Here is a 19,810-nt window from a genome sequence, read left to right on the forward strand (position 1 = left end):
AACAAACCAAAACAAACCATTTCCATGGCAGGCTTGGCAGCCATTAAAAACTAACGAGGTCTTGAGAATTTGGCCATTATTTTGGGTATTCTATGCGTACCCTTACATTCCTTTGACTCCTTGTTGATGATGGTGTTATTAGATTTTGCAGTTATGGGAAGTTCCGTACTCTGAAGCTGATAGTACGGAGTATTTTTTTTAATTTAATATTTTTGGGTATTTTAGTCATTTCTAGTTTTGTATTAAGAAATTAAATTCTGTATTTAGCAACACCCAAAAAATCTAAGAGTACTTCGCAACCTCCAATTTCGCGGCTAATGCCATGGAATCAAACCTTATTATGGGCATAAAAGAAATTCACTACAGTAGTACACCGTATCTTATGGTATTTCCCAGTGCTAATAATCCATTTAAGGAGCTCATCTGTAGTTACCGGAACTGGTCCTTAGAAAAATAAAAATGCTACTCTAATCATGCATGGTGACAAGAAACTAATCACCCCGATAAATTAAATCCCTGAAATATGTTGGATCAATGAAATTGCATAAATGGCAAAAAGAACAATACAGTACTTGGACATTCTATAACACTAGGCATTACTACCACATAGGCGTGATTAACTACAGGATGCACCCCGCAAGTATTAGCACATAATGAGGAACGAACCTATTTCGTTACAATTTACCAAAACTATGCGGGTAGTGAAATGTAGGCATACAAACCTTGGGGGGCAAAGACAATATACAATAAAAAGCAACGAGAAGTTGAATCACTCATCATCCTTGTATGGGTATTCTTCTGGAATTTGCTTGAGGAGCTTAACTTGGAGTTCATACGCATCATCCCCACGTAGCATATCGCGAATCCAGGTCACTTCTGTCTTCATTGACACCTACAAATACAAATGGAGGCAGGGGAAGATTAGCTAATTATAAGTGGGAACGAAACAAAAATAAATACTCCGTGACAGGGTGTCTTCATTCATTCCTGTCAAGAAGAGGAGAGTTTCATATACCATAGGAGACATCTTTGGAAACATAGGTAAACTGAAAGACATGCTCAACATTAAAATATACCCCTCCCTCTCATATAAAAGAAGAAGATATAGGAAAACATAGTACTCATACTACATATTAGCTAGATTAAAGAAACAATGAAACATATCAAGGCAGCTGATGAGACAAAATATAGCTCATATCAGCTTAACGAGTGTCTGATTCTTAGAATTCAGCAGCATACTCTCCTTTGTATGGGAGTAAACAAAATCATAATCACAATAAGGAAACAATTTCACAAATTGATAAGAAAGTTGCATGAGGTAGCAAGAGCTCACCATCTCCAGAGCTCCTCTGACCACACCGTTTAAAACATTGCAATAATGAAGGCCTTGGCATGTGTCAGGAAGCTCAACGAAATCCACCAAAGGATTGTCCTCCAAGACAAGGCTGCAAGTTGTTCCCTCTGCATCCCAATTGGTGACTGTTGCAGTCACCCCGAGAAACATTTTGAAGCCAACCTGTTCGCATGCCATAAAGTTGTTAAAATTTCTTCCTATTTATTTGCGTAATGGCAGCTATAGACCGCACTGACAAAATTAGGGAAATTCTCTTTCTAAAATCAAAGAAAAAGCTGTAACCTGCATGCAGTTTAATAACCATTTTTGTTCCAAGCACTTACGATAATAAACAACATAGAAATCATTATCTAACAAAGCTATCAACTAAATTGCTGTTATGTAAGATAAGACTAGCGCTTTATTATTCATTACATGATTTACATCAGACAGGGTTTACCATAGTCTGAAAATAACTCAAGTTACTGAAAGATACCAACTTCATGACTATGGAAGCTTCCCTTATAATTAATACCATTAGAAAAAGAATCATCCATCTTTCAGAAGGCTTTATAGAATCATATGAGTATTTCAGATTTTCCACATCCTCTCCCTGGTGAGACATTAGCGAGATTTAAATGATGTCTAGTTAGATACGTTCACAGGACATTAATTTAGGTGATACTGGTACTTAATAGGTGAGACTAGGTGTTTGGTGTATTGTTTCCTTCATGGTGATTAATGAAGTAAAATTAAGTCTATGCTGGAAAAAAAAAACGAGACGTTCAAAGTTCAAACGAAACTAATATTAGTACAAATACCACACAAAAAAAAAAAAAAAAAAAATCAGAACAGGAGTTTACAGTGACTGAACCGGTTTCACAAAAAAGTACTGGAAGAGAAAAGATAGAATTGATCGGTTTTTATTACCTTTTCTCTACCAAATACATGTTACATGTTCCAATTTGTGGCTTACTGGTTTATAAGCATAAAATTCTACAAAGTATGCAAAAGTTGCTAAGTTACGGCATGCTGCAGGAATTGATATAATGCAAGTCTTGGGGATAAAAGAGTCATAAGTCAAAGCAACATCAATTGACGGTAAAGGATGTCTCACGACTGCCTCCAATCCCCTCCGTTTGGAACTCTCCCTATAAACAATTGGAGGATAGTTCGAAAGAGGGGGATGGTTGTGAAAATGCTAAAATTAAGAAATAGTAGCTGATTCATTGAGGAATAGTTAAATTTTACACTCTAGCAAGTAAGTAGAATATATATAGAACCCAGAAAAAACCCCTGTACTGACAGTGAAATGCAAAAACCTTCTGAGTTCATGGAACTTAAGAACAACAAGATATCAGCTATAATATAATCGGACTTGTTCTTGGTAAGGGGAAGTAATCCATCAAGTGTTATGTTAACAAAGACGTATTGTAGATCAGCTGTTGTAATCAAGTGAGCTATTGACAAGCCTAAAATGCAAATTCGCATGTAGACAATTAAAAGAAATAGACCTTTGCAATAACTTCAGCAGTTTCTTTGAAGTCCACACATCTAGAGACATTGGATTTTGCTAGGAATTCATCAATCAATCGCACACCGATATTATAACCCCTACAACAAAATTAAACATTGAACAGACAATCAGAAGTTGACATTCACCAGGAACAACACACATCATGTACAGCAATGTGCGCTTCAGAGGTGCCCAGAAATGTAAAATCAATGCAAGAACAAGGGAAGACAAATGATCAATAAAAAAAATAGGGCTGCAATCTGTGCAATGATCGCATTTCATAGCTACCACAACCCAATTGAAAATTAACTGCAATTGGAAATCACCTAACAACACAAATGATTCAATGCGATTCATATGATAAGAAGAACACAATGACCAAAAAAGAAAATAAGAAAAATGCTCACATTTGATCAAGCTGCTTGTTGACTTCATCAACTTCTTCCAGATCCGTAATCAGTTGACGAACTATTGCTCCATAAGTTAATGTAAACAATTCCGCATTCTATTCGCCAAATCAATCAATCAATTTATGCTCTTCAAATTCAATCAATCACAGTACTGAAATTGGGAATTATTCGAACACGAAAAGGAAAAACTTACGACACGCTCAGCACTGGCGAAGATGGCATCCCCGGATCGTGGAGCAACCGCCGGCATCTTCTGATCTCACTGCTTTTCGTTCTTCTGGGGAGAGATTTTTGAGAGAGAAGCAGAAAAAGGAGAGAGAAAGTACAGAGGAAGGAAGTGGGTAAACGATGGGCCTACAACAACTAAGAATTGAAGAGTATGTACAAGTGAGTAAGTGACTGATATGAAGGCCCAATCCATAAATATGCATTTTTGCGCAAGCGTGTATAACAAAAGGAGAATGTTTTTTTTTCCCAAAAAAAATATACAAAAAAATTTATGACAGTTTTCTCTCAAGATTGTATCCTAACTAATCAAAAGGTGAATGATGTAAACGAGATCAATTTGATTCTCAAGACATGTACTCGGAATCAACTCTAAGTTTAACCAACTAAGTTAATTAACGGCGTTGACGCCCCTCTCTCACTAAGTTGTAGTTACTACACCGCTAGAGCTAAGATCTATGGATTATTACCAATTTTAAGGGGTTATTACTTATTACAATGTAATAAGTATGTAACTTTGTTTTTCCAATAGTGTAGGCCCTCTTATGAAACCGCCTGGTCCACCTTACAAATAAGATGGTTGATGTCACCATTAAACTTTTTAGTTATACGATTATAAATTGTAACTATTTAATTAGAAAGTATTAAACACATAAATGTTTGATTATGTTTAATATTTCTGTTTATAATGCATGTGTACTCTTTCGTTCTTTTAATTAGGATTCTAAGCTTTTCTTTGATTCTCACTCACAAAATTCCCCCCTCTTGTAAATGTAAAGTCGAAATGCTTAACAAAACGTAAAGAAGCATTCATAACTTGTTTGAAGTAGTGCTTGACTGCTTGGCCTGTCAAAAAATAAAAAGTATTTGGTTCCCTATTCTATAATGAGGTGTTCAATGCACCTGAATAGAGTATTAACTCAAGACGAAAAACTATGTGAAAAATAACGAAATTTTGAAGAGGTAGAAAAGAAAACTATTATTGTTTCCAACTGAAATTATCCACATTCAAGTGAACAACTAAAAGTCCTGTGAGCGTATGAACATAAAAGTAGCCTAATCGGTTGAAATGGGACTATGGGAGTAGCTAAATAAGTATTCGTTACGTATAATTATTAGATGAAAATAAATTATATAACATTTTTATCCCTAGACGGATATTCTTTTTCCTTTGCACATGAGTTTAATTAGAGTACATGATGGAAATCAATACCAGTTACTTCTGAGTGGAGTGACGAATCTTGAACAAAAAGTTATGAGGGGCTAAGGGTTGAAAATTCAACATCTTACCAATGTAAATGCATTCAATCAGTATGCCAATAACATTAATAGGAATATTGTAGCTTTGTATAACTAATAGTTTCGTAAAACTATCAGGAATCTGACCCCAAATGTCCCCGGTTGAAGATCCTTCCCTACTTCGACCTTGTTCCGTAAACTAAAAAACTTAGGTATTGAGAGGGTGTTCATGCCTACTGATGACCTCTGTCGCATTTTCTCTAGCAAAATATGTACACGTAAGGAGAAAACGTGATAGGATGAAATGATGAATAGTGCACCTTAAATGTGTTCATAAATAATTAAACGGATATTTCATGAAATGCCCCCGAGTTTTGCCATAATTCACCAAACGCCCATCAAGTTTCAATAATTCATAAAATACCCCTCACAATTCGTACAAATACCCAATATACCCTTACTAATAACGGACCGTTAGTCTGCCGTTAGCCAAGTTTCCAATTCACCCAAATGCCCCTATTCTGAAACTTATTTCACCAAATGCCCCTATTGTGAAACTTATTTCACCAAATGCCCCAAACTTAAATATAGCTATTTTGATGTTTCAGCGACTAGTTTTTGTGTTTGAAAGGTAGCTGTTGGTCATGGTTGACTATAAAAGCCCCTTTGCTGAATGGTTCTTGTAAGTTAGATGTTATTTTGATTTGCTTTTCTAATTTCATAAGATTTTTGTCATGAGTTTTCTTTCAAAATCATCATCCACACCCAATGAGTCCACATATATTAGAGTACCTACCAAATTTTGTTATTGTGGTAGGAAATTTGTCATTCGAAACTCTGATACAACACTCAATCCACAAAGGTTGTACTACAAGTGTGATCCTTGAAACAATCTGAGATGGTACAAGGGAGTAGTTGAGCAAGAAAACAAGGGGCAACAACACGAAGGACAATGCGGGGGAAGCTTAGACGAAGGAGAAAGTATTGAAAACAGGCGAAACAGTAAGATGCAAGAAAAATTGAAGCAAATGAAGAAGAAGCTAAAACAACAACAAAAAAGTAGTCAAAGTTGTAATACAAATGGGGATATTGATGTTTGTAATTTTATTGTTTGTAATCATGAAGTAAACACAAGTAATGAGAAACAAATTCACATTTCATAAATAATTGATGTTGCATAATCTGCACAAAATACCAAACTGGGAAGCATTCCTGTTTTTAGCTTCACTTACAAAACATCTTTGCACCAACTACATTTAATGCTATATATTTTCTAATCAATGAATATGTGCAAGATCAAAACAAATGTGCAAAAACTACCCCAAAAAGCATTAGCAGTTATCCAGAAGAGCTTGTGGAACACCACTTCAACCTCTATTCCTACCACAATAACAAAATTTGTTAGGTACCCTAATATATGTGGACTCATTGGGTGTGGAAGATGATTTTGAAAGAAAACTCATGACACAAATCTTATGAAATTAGCAAAGTAAAGTAAAATAACATCTAAAATACAAGAACCATTCAGCAAAGGGGTTTTTATAGCCAACCATGACCAAGAACCACTTTTCAAACACAAAAACTAGCCGTCGGAACATCAGAATAGCTATATTTAAATTTGGGGCATTTGGTGAAATAAGTTTCCTAATAGAGGCATTTGGTGAAATAAGTTTTAGAATAGGGGCATTTGGGTGAATTGGAACTTGGCTAACGGCGAACTAACAGCCCGTTATTAGTAAGGGTATGTTGGGTATTTGTACGAATTGTGAGGGGTATTTTATGAATTATTGAAACTTGATGGGCGTTTGGTGAATTATGGCAAAACTCGAGGGCATTTCACGAAATTCCCGATAATTAAAATATACGAAGAATTGAAAAGAATATTGGAAAAGCTTAAGTTGTGCACGTAATCCAGTTGCAAATTCTGGTCAATTTAGCTTCAATAATTTACAATCATAAAGAGTTAAAGACATGGTAATCCCCTATCCAAGAATTCGTTGACTTCCAGTTCAACCTCAAATGGAAAAGCAATCTTCTATAACATCTTTGTTCTCACTCCATAAAAAACTCCAGTAGTCCAGTCAAGTAACCTCTTTTTTCTCACTCCATAAAAAACTAACATCGCCTTTGATAACCACCTGCTTCTTGCGTACATCAATTGTGTATTCTTTAAACCCTGCGAGTTCAATGATAGCCTCAAAAATTATAAAAGGCAGTCCAACATTATTTGTAAGAATTTGCTAGCGAATAAATGAAGAATCAGTTTCTGAAATGAAAACAGATGTATATCAGTTTCTTCTCTGATGTTTAAACAAGATATTTCAGAAATCTCAATTACCGGTCATTTTTGACAAAACTCTGGAGACTTTGTCACGGCAGGAGCTGCATCCCATGTTTGCATTCATTACAATGACCTGAAACTGCATAAATATAGCAAGATGATTGTGAAAAACACCGCCTAATCTAGCCTTACATGAATGACTAATTAACTATCTACAATATTTCCTTTCAGCATAAAAGGGAGTAAGAGAAAGGAAAAGAAGCATGCTGATTATTGAAACACTGGTTTTTGCCATATTCTGAACAAGGACAAATTGAGACCAAGTCAATTTGTTAGAAATAATACAGTTGTTTAGTTATTGATTTTGTACATTAGATTTGACATTCAGATCAGCATATTCTGCCCATTATCAATAATTCTTACTGCATTATTAGAAACAACAGACTAGAAGGATGACATCTCTGAAGTATCATAGATGCTGGTCAAACACATGATACAAGTTAACCGTGATCAAACCAAACACTCAAGTATAGATATAAGCAAAACTGAATGAAGCTTCAAATAACTAAGAGGTCCGATGACTTAGAATAGAAGAAAAGATAGCAAGAAGGGGAAACAAATTCATAGCATTTGCCATTCGGTTTCAAGGCAAATTAACCAGAAGAAAAGCTGCAATATGCCAACAAAGAATAACCAGCATAAATGACCGCGAGTAGAGTGCAGCGGAAATACAAAAATAACCAGGGAAGAGGTATTTGAGACTACTTACGGAGGGTATTGACAGATCTTCAGCAAATATAAGGGATTGGTTCTTACCAGTTCTCATGTCAACGGCGTTGTGAATCCTTTTCTTGTCACCCTTTTCAGCTTTCTGGATAATGAAATGTTCGGCACTATTCTTCATTCTATATACTCGTCTAACAATATCAAGTAACAATAATTAGTTATTAAGCATTTGATCAAACATGATATTTAAGGGTAAGACAAGGGAAGATGTATAAGTAAAAAAAGAGTCTCCGAGCTGTCATATCCGATCAATTAAAAATACTCCGTATTTAAAAGTGCTACTAACCAGTGTAATTCCACGCTTTCTTCTTCATGCATTCCACCAAGATGGCTATTAGATAAGGTAGAAGTAGCCAAGTAGGAGAGGTAAGAAAATGTCAATATTCCTGGGCGGCTAATCAGCTATGGCCTCCATGTTCACCCAAATCCAATGTATAGTCTCTCTTTAAGAACTATTTTACAATTATATTAAGCTGGGGAAGCAAAAGCATGTTATAAAACAATTGCTAAATAAATTATGAGCTAGTGCAGGGAACTTCATTGTATATGTTTAAGCCAATTATTATATATAAAAGAAGTTGAACATAATTAAGTATGACTAAAACGCCGCTGCTATACCCCTGAAACCTCCACTCATTCCTTTGATATTTGGTATGACACAATATAAGTATAACTAAAAGATGTATGTGTAACAAGAATCAGGCCCAGATTTTAGAAACTTTAAAGGTGAAGAAAATTACTGAAACGAGATAATAACAGATAACAGATATTTAATCTCATGTCTTGGGTACCAACCCCAAGACTTTACCCTAGCAAGCATCTACTAAGCAAAATAAACAATAAAGAACGTTGAGATCGTGATCTCTTCAAAATAAATAAAAAGTCGAGACCGTGAATAAAAAGTTGCACAAATGCAGGCATGCAGTTCACTGCAGTACTGTTATGCCTCACTGCAGTACTGACAGAACTATCTCTCAGATTGGCAAGTAACACTTCTTACCGGGACTTTGTCTTCTGGAACAAAAGGTTTGAAGATAAGTATACCTCATACTTTGTACTTCAATCTAATCTGAAGATTTTCTGAAACACAAACCACAAAAGTCCTTTTCCTGGAAAATTGAGAGTTTGTCATAATCAACCGTTAAAAACTCAAGATAATGTGTATGATAATATGACTAAAAAAGAGACTAAACAGACCTAAAAACCTGTGTTGATAAAGACTAGAAAAGATCAAAAGAGGGGGAAGGGAGGGTTATTGACATAAGTGAGAACTCAAAGTTTAGGAAATCATTCAGTATCAGTCTATTCCATGATGTAATTAGAAATTTGAACAAATTGTCAGGCATCAAAAGCCTACTCAGATATAAATAAAATTGTTATCACCAAAACATATGCCGTTAGCTCCCCCGTAAATAAACAACCACGAGGGACGGAGAAAAATAAATCACAAGAGACCATAGTATAATGGATTAATGGGTGATCCATGTCTTTACAACTCGAAAAATATATACATCACCAAAACAACGCCAACATGTGTAAGCATTCACTTTATATCAGGTGAGGAGGCAGATAGATCTCAGTAATTCAAGCAATTAATCTCATCTGATCAGCAGTTTGGTGTCAGGTCAAGTGGACTGTGTGAGCTTATGCAGGAAGCAAGTAGAGAACAGCTCAATTATCCAGCAGAAAACCAAATACATAGGATTAAAAAACAACATTGCCAGATTTTCTGAAAATCAAATTTGGTATCCCCAGAGTATCCATAAGATAAAGTTGACTCCAGATCCTGTCTCAGAAGCAAGTGCTTGAAAGCAAGCCACTATGAGGAAATCCAGGATATTTATCACCATTACCTCCTATATCGGTCCCTGCAAGAAGACAAAAAAATAAACAGTTCAGCACCAACAATGACTTCAGATCACAAATATATTTGCTCGAAGGTCACACCAATTCTAAAATTATAGAGCTGTCAAAAATCGACCCGACCCGAAAACCGACCCGAACCCGACCCGAAAATACTGGGTCGTGAACAAGATTTTGTGACCCGTAACCCGATTTTATCCGAACCCGAACAACCCGAAAAGGAATGGGTCAAAACCCGACCGAACCCGTTTTAGACCCGACCGATTGAAAATCATTGTATTTATAGTAATAAATGAGATTATGAGAAAATTTAAGCATAAAAGACACGTAGTTTTTACTATTGTTCTGTGTAATATGATTTTAATTTGAATTATACGCCATTTTATGATTGAATTTGACAAAATATAAACTTTCGTAGGAAAATTTGTTAACTTGTGCCAATATTTTGTATATTTTTCACCTAAATTAATGAAAATATAATGCGCGTTTTAAAATCTCTCAACCCGTTGGGTCGACCCGAACCCGAAAGTTCTGGGTCTTGAACAAGCATTTGTAAACCCGAACCCGAAAGTGACCGACCCGATTCAACCCGAACCCGAAAGTAAATTTTTACAACCCGACCCGACCGACCCGTTTGACAGGTCTATAAAATTATGTTGATGACTTAACTTAATGATGAGTGGTTCTAAGAGTTCTAAGTAAGCAATATTCTACACACAAATCTGACCTATGTGTAATTAGTACAATCCACATAGGTTCAAACAGAGTAAAATACATACTCCATACTTATATATAGAACAATCTGTGATTAAAACTAAAAGGAATGGATTAGCAAGAAGATAAGAAAGTTGTTCAAGTGACAAGCATGAACAATGTATATGAGTATATCATAGCAAATGGCTCATGAAAACAATGTTGGTTGCATTGCTCCAATTACTCCGTAGAACTGTTACTCTCATACTCAAATGACCATCATTTTCCCCATAGACAACACTGCAGGTACAGATACAGTCTCTAGTAGAGTAGTTTCTACAGCCTACCAATAAGATAACCAAACAAATCATAAAATACAACTCTTTACGCTACTAGTATGCCGAGCAATTTAATCCCTTAAGATAACCTATGACATGGAGAGTGGAATAGGCAAGGTCTCATAACCCAAAAAAAGAAGTATATCGTTATGACTTTGAATGGCATAACCGAGTATCGTACTGAGTACTCGAATTTGCCAACCCCATGCATGTCTTCAACTCTTCCTATCTAAAACCCAACAAACAGGTGAAGGGACACTGTCCTTCTACCCTAAAGATTATCATCCTTGAAACCACTTTACCAATCACATTTTGATACTCGCATCTCACTGCCAAGTGCTTGAAGAAATTATCCACTAACACTATAAAAGTAATGAGTTGCAATTGTCTCCAATTCATGAGTATCATCAGAGTATGCCAGCAAAGAACACTCACATCCTTCAATAGCTCAACTACCCGCAGAGATGCAAATTCAAAGTAAGTCCAACACCCCCTACGCGGCCACACCCTTTCATCCCTCACCCCAAAAACAAGTCACAACAGAAGAGCAACAACAATAAAATATTATGAAATAGCTTAAATAAGGTCAAAAGCATGGTGCTTGATTCAACCATTAAGCTAGAACACAGATACACAGTATGAATGAGATAACAAATGCTAACATTCTATAAAGATTCACTTTTATAAGAGCCATAACAGCATTATGAATACAGTTACCTTGGAATTGGATAGTGCCCATGACTGCCTCTATTGCGCGATAACAAAGCTCGCTCTCTCTCCTTCTCAGCCTTCTCTCTCTTCAATCTCTCTTCCCTAAGCTCCTCCACTGTCTTAGGCGTCGTCTTCTTCATCTTCGTCTTCTCACCACTGTCTACATTTCCCTTCCTTTTCTTCTGATCTCTCTCTTCGTCCACCTCCTTTCCAGGTCTCATTGTATACCAGGGAGCCTTCACCCCTTTCCCAGCCACACCATAACCAAGCCTATACACCTCATCCTCAGGCCCCACCACCCTCACTTCCTCCTTCTTCTTCTTCCTCTTTTTCCCTTCGTCTTCGTCTTCTTCTTTCTTCTTCCCTACCACCTCTACTGGATCAAATATTTTTATCCCGTCAAACAAGTTAATATGCCTCGATTCCGACTCCAATTTCGATTCAATTACGGATTCTGATGCTTCCAATTTCGGTTCAACTGCTGATTTTGATTCAACGACATAATGAGATGCTACCGATTTGGATTTAACTATTGATTTTGATTCAACAACCGAAATAGATGCTTCCGAAGTCGTCTTATTCTTGTTCTTCAAAATGTTGAGTCTCAATTCGGAGTCGCGCTTGCGAGATTGGTCGCGCTTGAGCTGTTCTTCTCTGGCCGCATCTTCCTCGTCTTTTCGAACTTTCTCGCGGTTGTCAAAGTTGTATACATTCCACTTCTTCTGTGGGAGAATGTTCAGACCTCCATGACCGCCCATTTTTGTTGACCAGAACTCAGATGAACATCAAAAAGGGTTTCCGCGGGAAGTTAGGGTTTCGCTTCTAATTGGATTGTTTGGGAATTTTCGTTAATCGCAAAATTTACAAGGGAGGTACCCAAGTCCCCAAATCTCTATTATATAAGCCAACTCCTGAGTATTTTTTTGTAAATTAACTTTTTGTGTCCCCAAATTAAATGACGAAAATGCCCTCAGATATCTCTCATCCTATTTTGGTGTATGCGTTTGCTGAACCTTTCTCCTCCTCCCACTTTTCTCTCTCCTCACCTTTCCCTCACCAAACAACACTGCATTTCTAGGGTTAGACTTCTCCCGCAAAGATGGTATTCAATCAACTCTATCCTCGATCGCCTCGACGGCGGCGTCTCCCTCAACAGCCGCGACGGAAATGGGTTTTAGGGTTTCTAAGGAAATTTTTTCATTGAAGGAGAGAGATTCAAATTGAAACTTCCGTAAAAAATAATCGAATAGGGTTTAGGAAAGGGGATTCGATTATAGATAATAACGGATTGAAGGTCGATAATGGAGGAGATAGAAATCGATGGTGGGTGATGGCTCCTTGGAGGCGGCGGCAATGGCGGCTCACCTTCCATTTCATCCTTTCAGGTTTAATTTCAAGCTTCCCTTTCCACTCTTTCCATTTCAGTGATTGATTTGTAATCTGGTTTTAGGGTTTTACTTCAATTCAATTCAAATTCTTGCAAAATTTTCAACTTCTTGCAGAATTTTTAATCGCTGGATTGTTTTGGTGAAATAAATTCTGAAATTGGAGATTAAATATATTTCGAAAGTAGGGTTTTAATTTTTTAGGGGAAATCTAAATTAGGGATTTAGAAAAGGGTTGAATGATCGATTACAAGATGTCTAGATTTTGGGGGTGGTTTTGTGTTCGGCGGCATAATTAACGGCAACTCAGCTAGGGTTTCCGAGTCGGGTTATTGCCCCGTTGCTTCAATTACTGGTGCACTTAGGGTTTCCTGATTTCATTTGTAAACTTCACCTACCTCTATTACCCTTCCATTCTTAATTTAATTTTTAATTTGATTTCAATTTTCTGATTGATTAATTCAGAAAAAGGGTGATTCAGATTAATTCAACCCTGTTTTTTTGTCGACCTGAAGGTTTCTCATCATTCCATGATCTTTTTCTCTCATTCTCGAATTACTGTGATTTTTATTAACTTTGTTGTTGTTGTACAGATGATCCTGGTTCTTCACAGCTTTCGCCAAAGCTGCAAAAAGCTTCCAAACTGGGGTATTTTCTTTTCTTCTATTTCTTTTCTGAAGCTTTTGATTTTTTGAAGGTTCAGTTATTATTATAATTTTTTTTATATAAATGGGGGAAAAGAGAAGAATCAAAGCCGGTACACCGGAGAAAGGTGCAGCAAGTTGAGTATTTTACACTCTATCTTGATTGGAGAAAGTTTTGAGTATCATTTGAAAATAAGATTATTTTAAATTCTTGAACACAATTTTCCATATTTGTATTTCCATTGGTGTATAGTTTTGGATGGATATCATTTGATGGATATTAGTAAATTCTTGATTTGCTTTGAATTTGTTAGATTTTATTAACACTAAAATGAGCTATTGACTATCCATGTGAAGTGTTTAGATTTCTGGGTAATTACTCTTTTTTGTTAGCTTTGATAAGGGATTTTGAGTGTTTAAGGTGGTTTATGTGGATTATTTTTGTTACGTTAAGGTTGAGAATTTCTATGACAAATTGTTGATATGATACTAACTGTAGTTTCTGGGTGTTGCTTTAATTAGATGATGGACCTGGATCGCTAAGAGAAGCGTGTCGGATAAAGTAACCACTCTGGATTGTCTGAGGTCATACTTGAATGTGTCATATTAAAAATGGCGAAAGAATACAAGACCACCATGGAATCAGTCAGGTCATGGGTCGTTCAACACAAGCTTCGTACCGTCGGTAATTTTAATAATTCATCTAAATTTAAATTATACTCCGTAATTGATTTTGCCATGATTTGGTTTTCTCTCAAAATAACTGGGTGCGAAATGATGCAGCAACCGAGCTCGAGTATTTCGGAAATAATTTGAAATGGCAAGCAGAAGGATCTCTTCTTATCTCGCTCACTTTCAACTTATCTCACCTCTCCTGTTGGAAATTTTCAATAATCTCCCATTTCTATTCCCCAATTTTGATTAACTTTTTTGTTAATAATATTTGTTTCTTTGATCTTCTATTTGTTTTTCGTGGGGTTTGTTATTTTTTCTTTCACAATTTTGTTTAGTTATTTATAGTAAATTCCCCAGTTTTTGCCCAAATTCCGACTCTTATATAGTAACTATGAGTGCAGGTAACCCATAATTTATCCTGTTTAAATCAAAGGGCATACAGAATTTGTAGCTTTATCACAACTGTAATTGATTTACTCTTGAATTAGTCATGTTTAGGGACCTTTACTTGATATGACCTGAGATACTTAGGGTTGACTTTGCATTTATGTCATGTTTCAATGCGAGAGAGATATTGATGTCAGTTGGGGTACACGGTGTTTCCTGATTCGTTTTAAGGTTACTAATTGTTTAGGTAGGCAGGCGTAGTAAGTTTGGGGAAGCTTTTAGTTGTGGCCTGTTATCTTTTTTGTTTGATGAGATACTTACCTAATCTCTTGATAAAAAAAAAAATTTTACAGTGGGTAAATTTGTGTGATGATCATTGTATTACTATATTTGTGGTTCATGGCTGATAAAGGCAGTTATATATACTGTCTCGATGTTGCATTGTAGGTTGTCAATAACAAAAGTATTCATATCCATGTCAAACTAATAGATTCAAAGAGAACTAGATCTTTAGGGAATGTAAAGAATATGGGTGGTCACTTGGTATTTGAAAGAAATCATGAAAGGTTTCACCGTTTCTATGAACATGCCTTTATAGTCACATGGTTCCATTATTTTACGTTTTTGCTACATAATTTATTCAATAATTTTATGCTGTGACTTGCTGTTTCATTACATTGTTGTTGCAATCTTTTCTTTGATTAATTGAAGAAGGTTAATAGTGTACTGCCTTATGATTCGTAATGGGCGAATTTTTGCAATAATTAGTGTGGTTTTGGTTTGAGTTTGGTGACGAGTACATTCCTGTTGTTGTAATTGTAAGTGTGTGTAGTCGAAAAGATTGGGTTTATGACTGTAAGATGATGTAGCCATGTAGTTTTGAAATGCTTTAGTCCCAATAAGACTGATATTCTTCTGTATGATGTAATGTAGGTACAAACGTTCTTCTGTATTCATTCTTCGTTCACAGAGTTGGCTTTATGATGAACTGCAGGTACAAACATTCTTCGTTCACAGATTTGGCTGTTGGTGTTAGTGTGTAAAACAGTTTATTGACCTGAATTTCGATTTGCAATTAGTTGGTTGAAATTTCGATTTCTGTTTCGGTGTCTGATGGGTGGAAAAATTATACATTTTGGGTTGAATTAGGTTGATTTTGTATTAGTAAGAAATTGTGTCAGAACTGGTTAGTTAAAATGTGAGTGCTAAAACAAAATAGACTGAATACTATTCTAACAGACACAAAATTACCATAACTGACTATTGGGGATATGTTAGCTAAAATATGATATAAACAAAAGAAACTCAGCTTGAAACCACAACTGACTATTGGGGATACTAATTGGTCGATGTCAAACTATTTTAAGCTAAGTCATATAAGACAAGTAAGGAACCAACCAGCAATTAGACATTCTGGGTCTCAATCAGTCAAGGATGAAGGATGTCCTACTTTCCTAAAAGATGAATATTCTCAACTTTCGTGATCAAAAATGGATCTGGGAAGACGAGCATGCCAGGACCGTCAAACTTCAGAACTTTGCGACTGAATTTTCGAACAAGATGGATTCAGAACCGTTTGAGAAGAGGACCGTGTCAGGTCTGTGATGATTCAACTACCGATGATTGTCTGACATTTAGTCTTCAGCTTAGATGATAGCCTGTGAATTATTTGTAATGATAGATGAAATAACATAGATGGAAATTGAATAAAACTAGCTTCATTAATCACTATTTTGGTCTATTGCAATTGTTGTGATGCTTTATATTTTTATCTGCTTATTCTACTGCGATTCTTATGCAGTGTGTGCCATTGCAGCTGTTCTTAGAGACCTCTGCATTGCTGAGGTAACTCCTTCTATTGGCCAATCAGTCTTGGTTTATCTTTGTTTGGTGAATGGTTATCTGATGTGATGATGAATGTCAATACTGATCCAATCTAACATTAAATTGTTGAACCAAATTACTGGGGTTATAAAGGTAGGAAGAATGTTAAGGGTTGGAGAGATTAATCTATCTCTGAGGGTTGAATTACAAGTGTCATTTTAGTTTTCTACAAATGTGAAATTCATTAATATTTGCTCTTAATAAACTAAATTACTCTTTTTTGTTAGGTTTGATAAGGGATTTTGAGTGTTAAGGTGTTTATGTGGATTATTTTTGTTACTATGAGGTTGAGAATTGTTGTGACAAATTGTTGATACGATAGTAATTGTAGTTTCTGGGTGTTGCTTTAATTAGATGATGGACATGGATCGCTAAGAGAAGCGTGTCGGATAAAGGAACCACTCTGGACTGTCTTCGAAATTTCAGGTACAATTGAATTGAGGTCATACTTGAATGTGTCATCTTATAAGATGATTGGTGGTCGTGGGCAGAGAATTAAGTTCACTGGGAAAGGGCTAAGGCTAAAGGAATGTCAGCGTGTGATAATATGCAATCTAGAGTTAAAGGTGGGAGGGGGCATGATATGATGTAGATGGGATTCAGATCAAACCTAATTCTAAGCATATATGGATTGATCGCTGCACCTTGCGTGATTATTATAATGATGTCAGTCAGTGGATCTTGAAACTTATTCTACTTGCAAGATCATTTATTCATTCCGTCTGATTTTTTTTCAATAAATGAACTGCCAGTTAAGGTTATTTTTGCTTACTTCTTAAGGCAATGCTTTATACTGAACATGAACTCATCATAACAAATGTTTATACTGGTTAGACTAATATATCTTGGTTAAGATTCTGTAAGAACTTCTAACCAAACATAGCCTAAGATAACATTAATTACGCTATTTGAGCTGCGAGGTATGATTTTTAAGTGAAATTTTGGAAATTGTACTTGCATTATTTGCGTTGAATTCCTGATAAAGTTACATTTTCTTTTCTCAAAACATCTGGTTGTTATTTTTGGACAGAGGGAAAAATATACTAGCATATTTAATTGGTTCAATGTCTCTCTTATGCTCCGCAGATGTCATTTCTCTCAGCATGACAAAACAATGTTCATTGGAGAAGATCCTTCTTCTCATGTGGATGCATTCGGGTGACTATTCACCATTGCTTTTTTTTTTATGGAACTCGACAGAGACATCTCGCTTGATGAACTTTGTAAACATTTTTTTAATCTAATTTTACATTTAGAGGTTGTAATGCAATTTTAAGTTTTTATAATCCCGCACGCATCGCGTGCATATAAGAGTAGTCCCCAATACTCCAACAGGGCTTCAATTTCTCCGTAAAATAATTAATTTTCCTATGGTACCCTCAACTCCTCTAGCAGTGAACCTTCACAAAATATAGCACCGGCCACCGGGGTAGGGGTTACCGGGTTACCGCCTATTCGAGTACACGCCTAACGAAGAAAAAAAGAAAAATTGGGACGTGCTTCATCATAGTTAAAGATGGTCGTGGGTCGGGCCGGCACGTGTCATGGGCCTAAACGGGTCGGACCCGATCCAGACCCACTTGCCTTTGTGTCGGGCCAAGTTGAAAAGTTTAAAATAGGGCCCAACCCCACGGGCTTTCATGTCGGGACTAACCGTCGCGCCTAAGCCCAATTTAACTAAATTTAGCTTGCTTTGTCGTGTTGTGTCGAGTCGTGTCGTACCTTGTCGTGTTTTTTTCCAAAAGAAATTGTCCACGACTTCGTGCTCATATCGGGCTGTGCTTTTTTCGTGCCTGTGTCGAGTCGGGTCGAGCCTCGGGCCTGCCTGGCTCACACCCATATTTAGCTTCATGTTGAACGTGTGTGCTTTAGACTAGATAGGCTTGGTTTACATCAAGCTCACTAGTTGTGTGTCATTTAATACCGTGTCCAAATTTTCAGAAGGGAGGCTTGTGCATTACCTAAGTTCACGCGTATATTATACTGTGCTTATATATCTAAGTCTAATTTTACTCAATTGAATGTCTTTTGTCTTGTTGGGTCTTGTTGTGTTTTCTGATGAAAATATGGTCCGAGCACGACCCATGTCCCACGATTGTGTGCAGTGTCGTCTTGTGCTGCCTTATTCGTGATGGGTCGGGCCCATCTTAGAGCATAGCATCTGCCAGCTGGTAAGGAGGTAGAGGGTCAAGTTTGAAAATGTATGACGTGTCTAGGGTTACACACTAACCTATCGAGGCACATGTTATGGCTTACCCAAAAAATGGCAGCGGGCCAATCATTGAGGGACAGAGGTTTGATTGTTGGCTTGTGTACATAACTACATAAGTCATAGGTTCAAATTCTCACTTCCCGATTGTAATTTGTATATAATATCCTTATGGCTCATTTGCACACAAAAAGAATTAAGAGATCATACTTTTTTTAACTATCTTTTATAGTGTGAATTTGTATTTTTATCATACAAGAAATCATGCCTTGCGAAATACCTATCTATACTAATATATTAAAAGGCGTTTTGAAGAACGTATACGTGTCACGTAGTTCTCTCCTTATTACGCCACGTCACCACTAATTAGCATCATGACATTTCATTACAACCAAAAAACATCTAATAAGGATCGAACACAAGACCTCTATGTTAAAAGTTACACTTCTTACCATCTTAACCAACTACAACTTATGTAATATCTTTCTATATAAGCAAATATATTTTTTTACAATAAACAATACATTGAATAAAAGTGAAGGCAAAAAAGGGAATGATTATTTAATTTATAATGTACAGTTATTACTTTGAAGAAAAGGATCCGGCTTTGTTTAGATTTTTGGATGTGGGGTTTTAGATTTGGGAGGTTGTTGATCAGCCACTAAACTTATGTCACCACCGTAATTTGATGATGACACCATCTCTACGTGCACATAATTAAAAAAAAAATGACCCGAATAAAAGTCAAAACCAGCGACAACGCCCGGGCTACACACTAGTTAAACTATTAATAACGTGTTAACTTTGTTTAAGTGAAAAAAAAGAAGTAATTATCTATTTCGTTTTAAATAAAAGATATACGATCTTTCCATTTTTCTAATCAATTACTTACTGCATATGACACATTTTACAAAATTACAATATTCATTCATATAGAATATTACGGTGCATCTTTTAATTGAATTAAAGTGTTGCGCGGTTGCGCCACATCAGGGGTCATTTCTTACATGAAGATTGTTCATTGTTGAACTGCAACAATTAAACTATGGAGGATTGGAGATACTTCCTAGAATGGAGGAGTGAATCATGGTAGTAACAAAATAACAGAAATTAAGGTGGACTGTTATTTACAAATCACAAGACCTTAATCTAGAATTACTTATCGATCAAAACAATGCAAAAATGACTTATTGATCAAAACAATTACCAATGACATACATAATCTAGAAAA

At 36.1% G+C, this 19,810-nt stretch overlaps 3 protein-coding genes and 1 long non-coding RNA gene across 4 annotated transcripts; 1 reads left to right on the forward strand and 3 right to left on the reverse strand.

Annotated features, from left to right (window-relative positions):
- Positions 1–522: 522 nt before the first annotated feature.
- LOC110788322 (uncharacterized) lies at positions 523–3,643 on the reverse strand. Its single transcript, XM_021992952.2, has 5 exons — positions 3,453–3,643; positions 3,257–3,354; positions 2,848–2,947; positions 1,334–1,516; positions 523–892 (listed from the first exon to the last, which is right to left on the reverse strand). The coding sequence occupies exons 1-5, from the start codon at positions 3,507–3,509 to the stop codon at positions 770–772; spliced, it is 561 nt and encodes a 186-aa protein (XP_021848644.1). The 5' UTR covers positions 3,510–3,643; the 3' UTR covers positions 523–769.
- Positions 3,644–6,606: 2,963 nt separating this feature from the next.
- On the reverse strand, positions 6,607–8,925 carry LOC110788299 (uncharacterized). The gene is made up of 4 exons (XM_056831464.1): positions 8,077–8,925; positions 7,774–7,921; positions 7,062–7,143; positions 6,607–6,899 (listed from the first exon to the last, which is right to left on the reverse strand). Exons 2-4 carry the CDS (start codon positions 7,906–7,908, stop codon positions 6,805–6,807), a joined length of 312 nt encoding a protein of 103 aa, XP_056687442.1. The 5' UTR covers positions 7,909–7,921; positions 8,077–8,925; the 3' UTR covers positions 6,607–6,804.
- A 305-nt stretch (positions 8,926–9,230) lies between these two features.
- LOC110788323 (uncharacterized) lies at positions 9,231–12,302 on the reverse strand. The gene is made up of 2 exons (XM_021992953.2): positions 11,402–12,302; positions 9,231–9,658 (listed from the first exon to the last, which is right to left on the reverse strand). Exons 1-2 carry the CDS (start codon positions 12,151–12,153, stop codon positions 9,640–9,642), a joined length of 771 nt encoding a protein of 256 aa, XP_021848645.1. The 5' UTR covers positions 12,154–12,302; the 3' UTR covers positions 9,231–9,639.
- Positions 12,303–14,221: 1,919 nt separating this feature from the next.
- On the forward strand, positions 14,222–17,682 carry LOC110788309 (uncharacterized). The gene is made up of 4 exons (XR_008924433.1): positions 14,222–15,480; positions 16,288–16,331; positions 16,725–16,796; positions 17,457–17,682. It is a non-coding gene; the product is annotated as an uncharacterized lncRNA (long non-coding RNA).
- The last annotated feature ends 2,128 nt before the right edge of the window (positions 17,683–19,810 follow it).

This window comes from Spinacia oleracea, chromosome 6 (assembly GCF_020520425.1).
Source record: "Spinacia oleracea cultivar Varoflay chromosome 6, BTI_SOV_V1, whole genome shotgun sequence".
Taxonomy (NCBI): Eukaryota; Viridiplantae; Streptophyta; class Magnoliopsida; order Caryophyllales; family Amaranthaceae; genus Spinacia; species Spinacia oleracea.

Bases quoted from the DNA above. Each gene is read 5' to 3' on its own strand.
- LOC110788322 (XM_021992952.2), bottom strand. From the start codon at position 3,509: ATGCCGGCGGTTGCTCCACGATCCGGGGATGCCATCTTCGCCAGTGCT. The intron at 2,948-3,256 runs GTGAGCATTTTT...ATTTTGTTGTAG, and splicing joins AACAAGCAGCTTGATCAAAT to GGGTTATAATATCGGTGTGC. The intron at 1,517-2,847 runs GTCTATTTCTTT...GCATGCGAACAG, and splicing joins CTGCTGAAGTTATTGCAAAG to GTTGGCTTCAAAATGTTTCT.
- LOC110788323 (XM_021992953.2), bottom strand. From the start codon at position 12,153: ATGGGCGGTCATGGAGGTCTGAACATTCTCCCACAGAAGAAGTGGAAT.
- LOC110788299 (XM_056831464.1), bottom strand. From the start codon at position 7,908: ATGAAGAATAGTGCCGAACATTTCATTATCCAGAAAGCTGAAAAGGGT. The intron at 7,144-7,773 runs GTAAGTAGTCTC...ATATTTATGCAG, and splicing joins AAGATCTGTCAATACCCTCC to TTTCAGGTCATTGTAATGAA. The intron at 6,900-7,061 runs GTAATTGAGATT...TTGAACTCGCAG, and splicing joins AGTTTTGTCAAAAATGACCG to GGTTTAAAGAATACACAATT.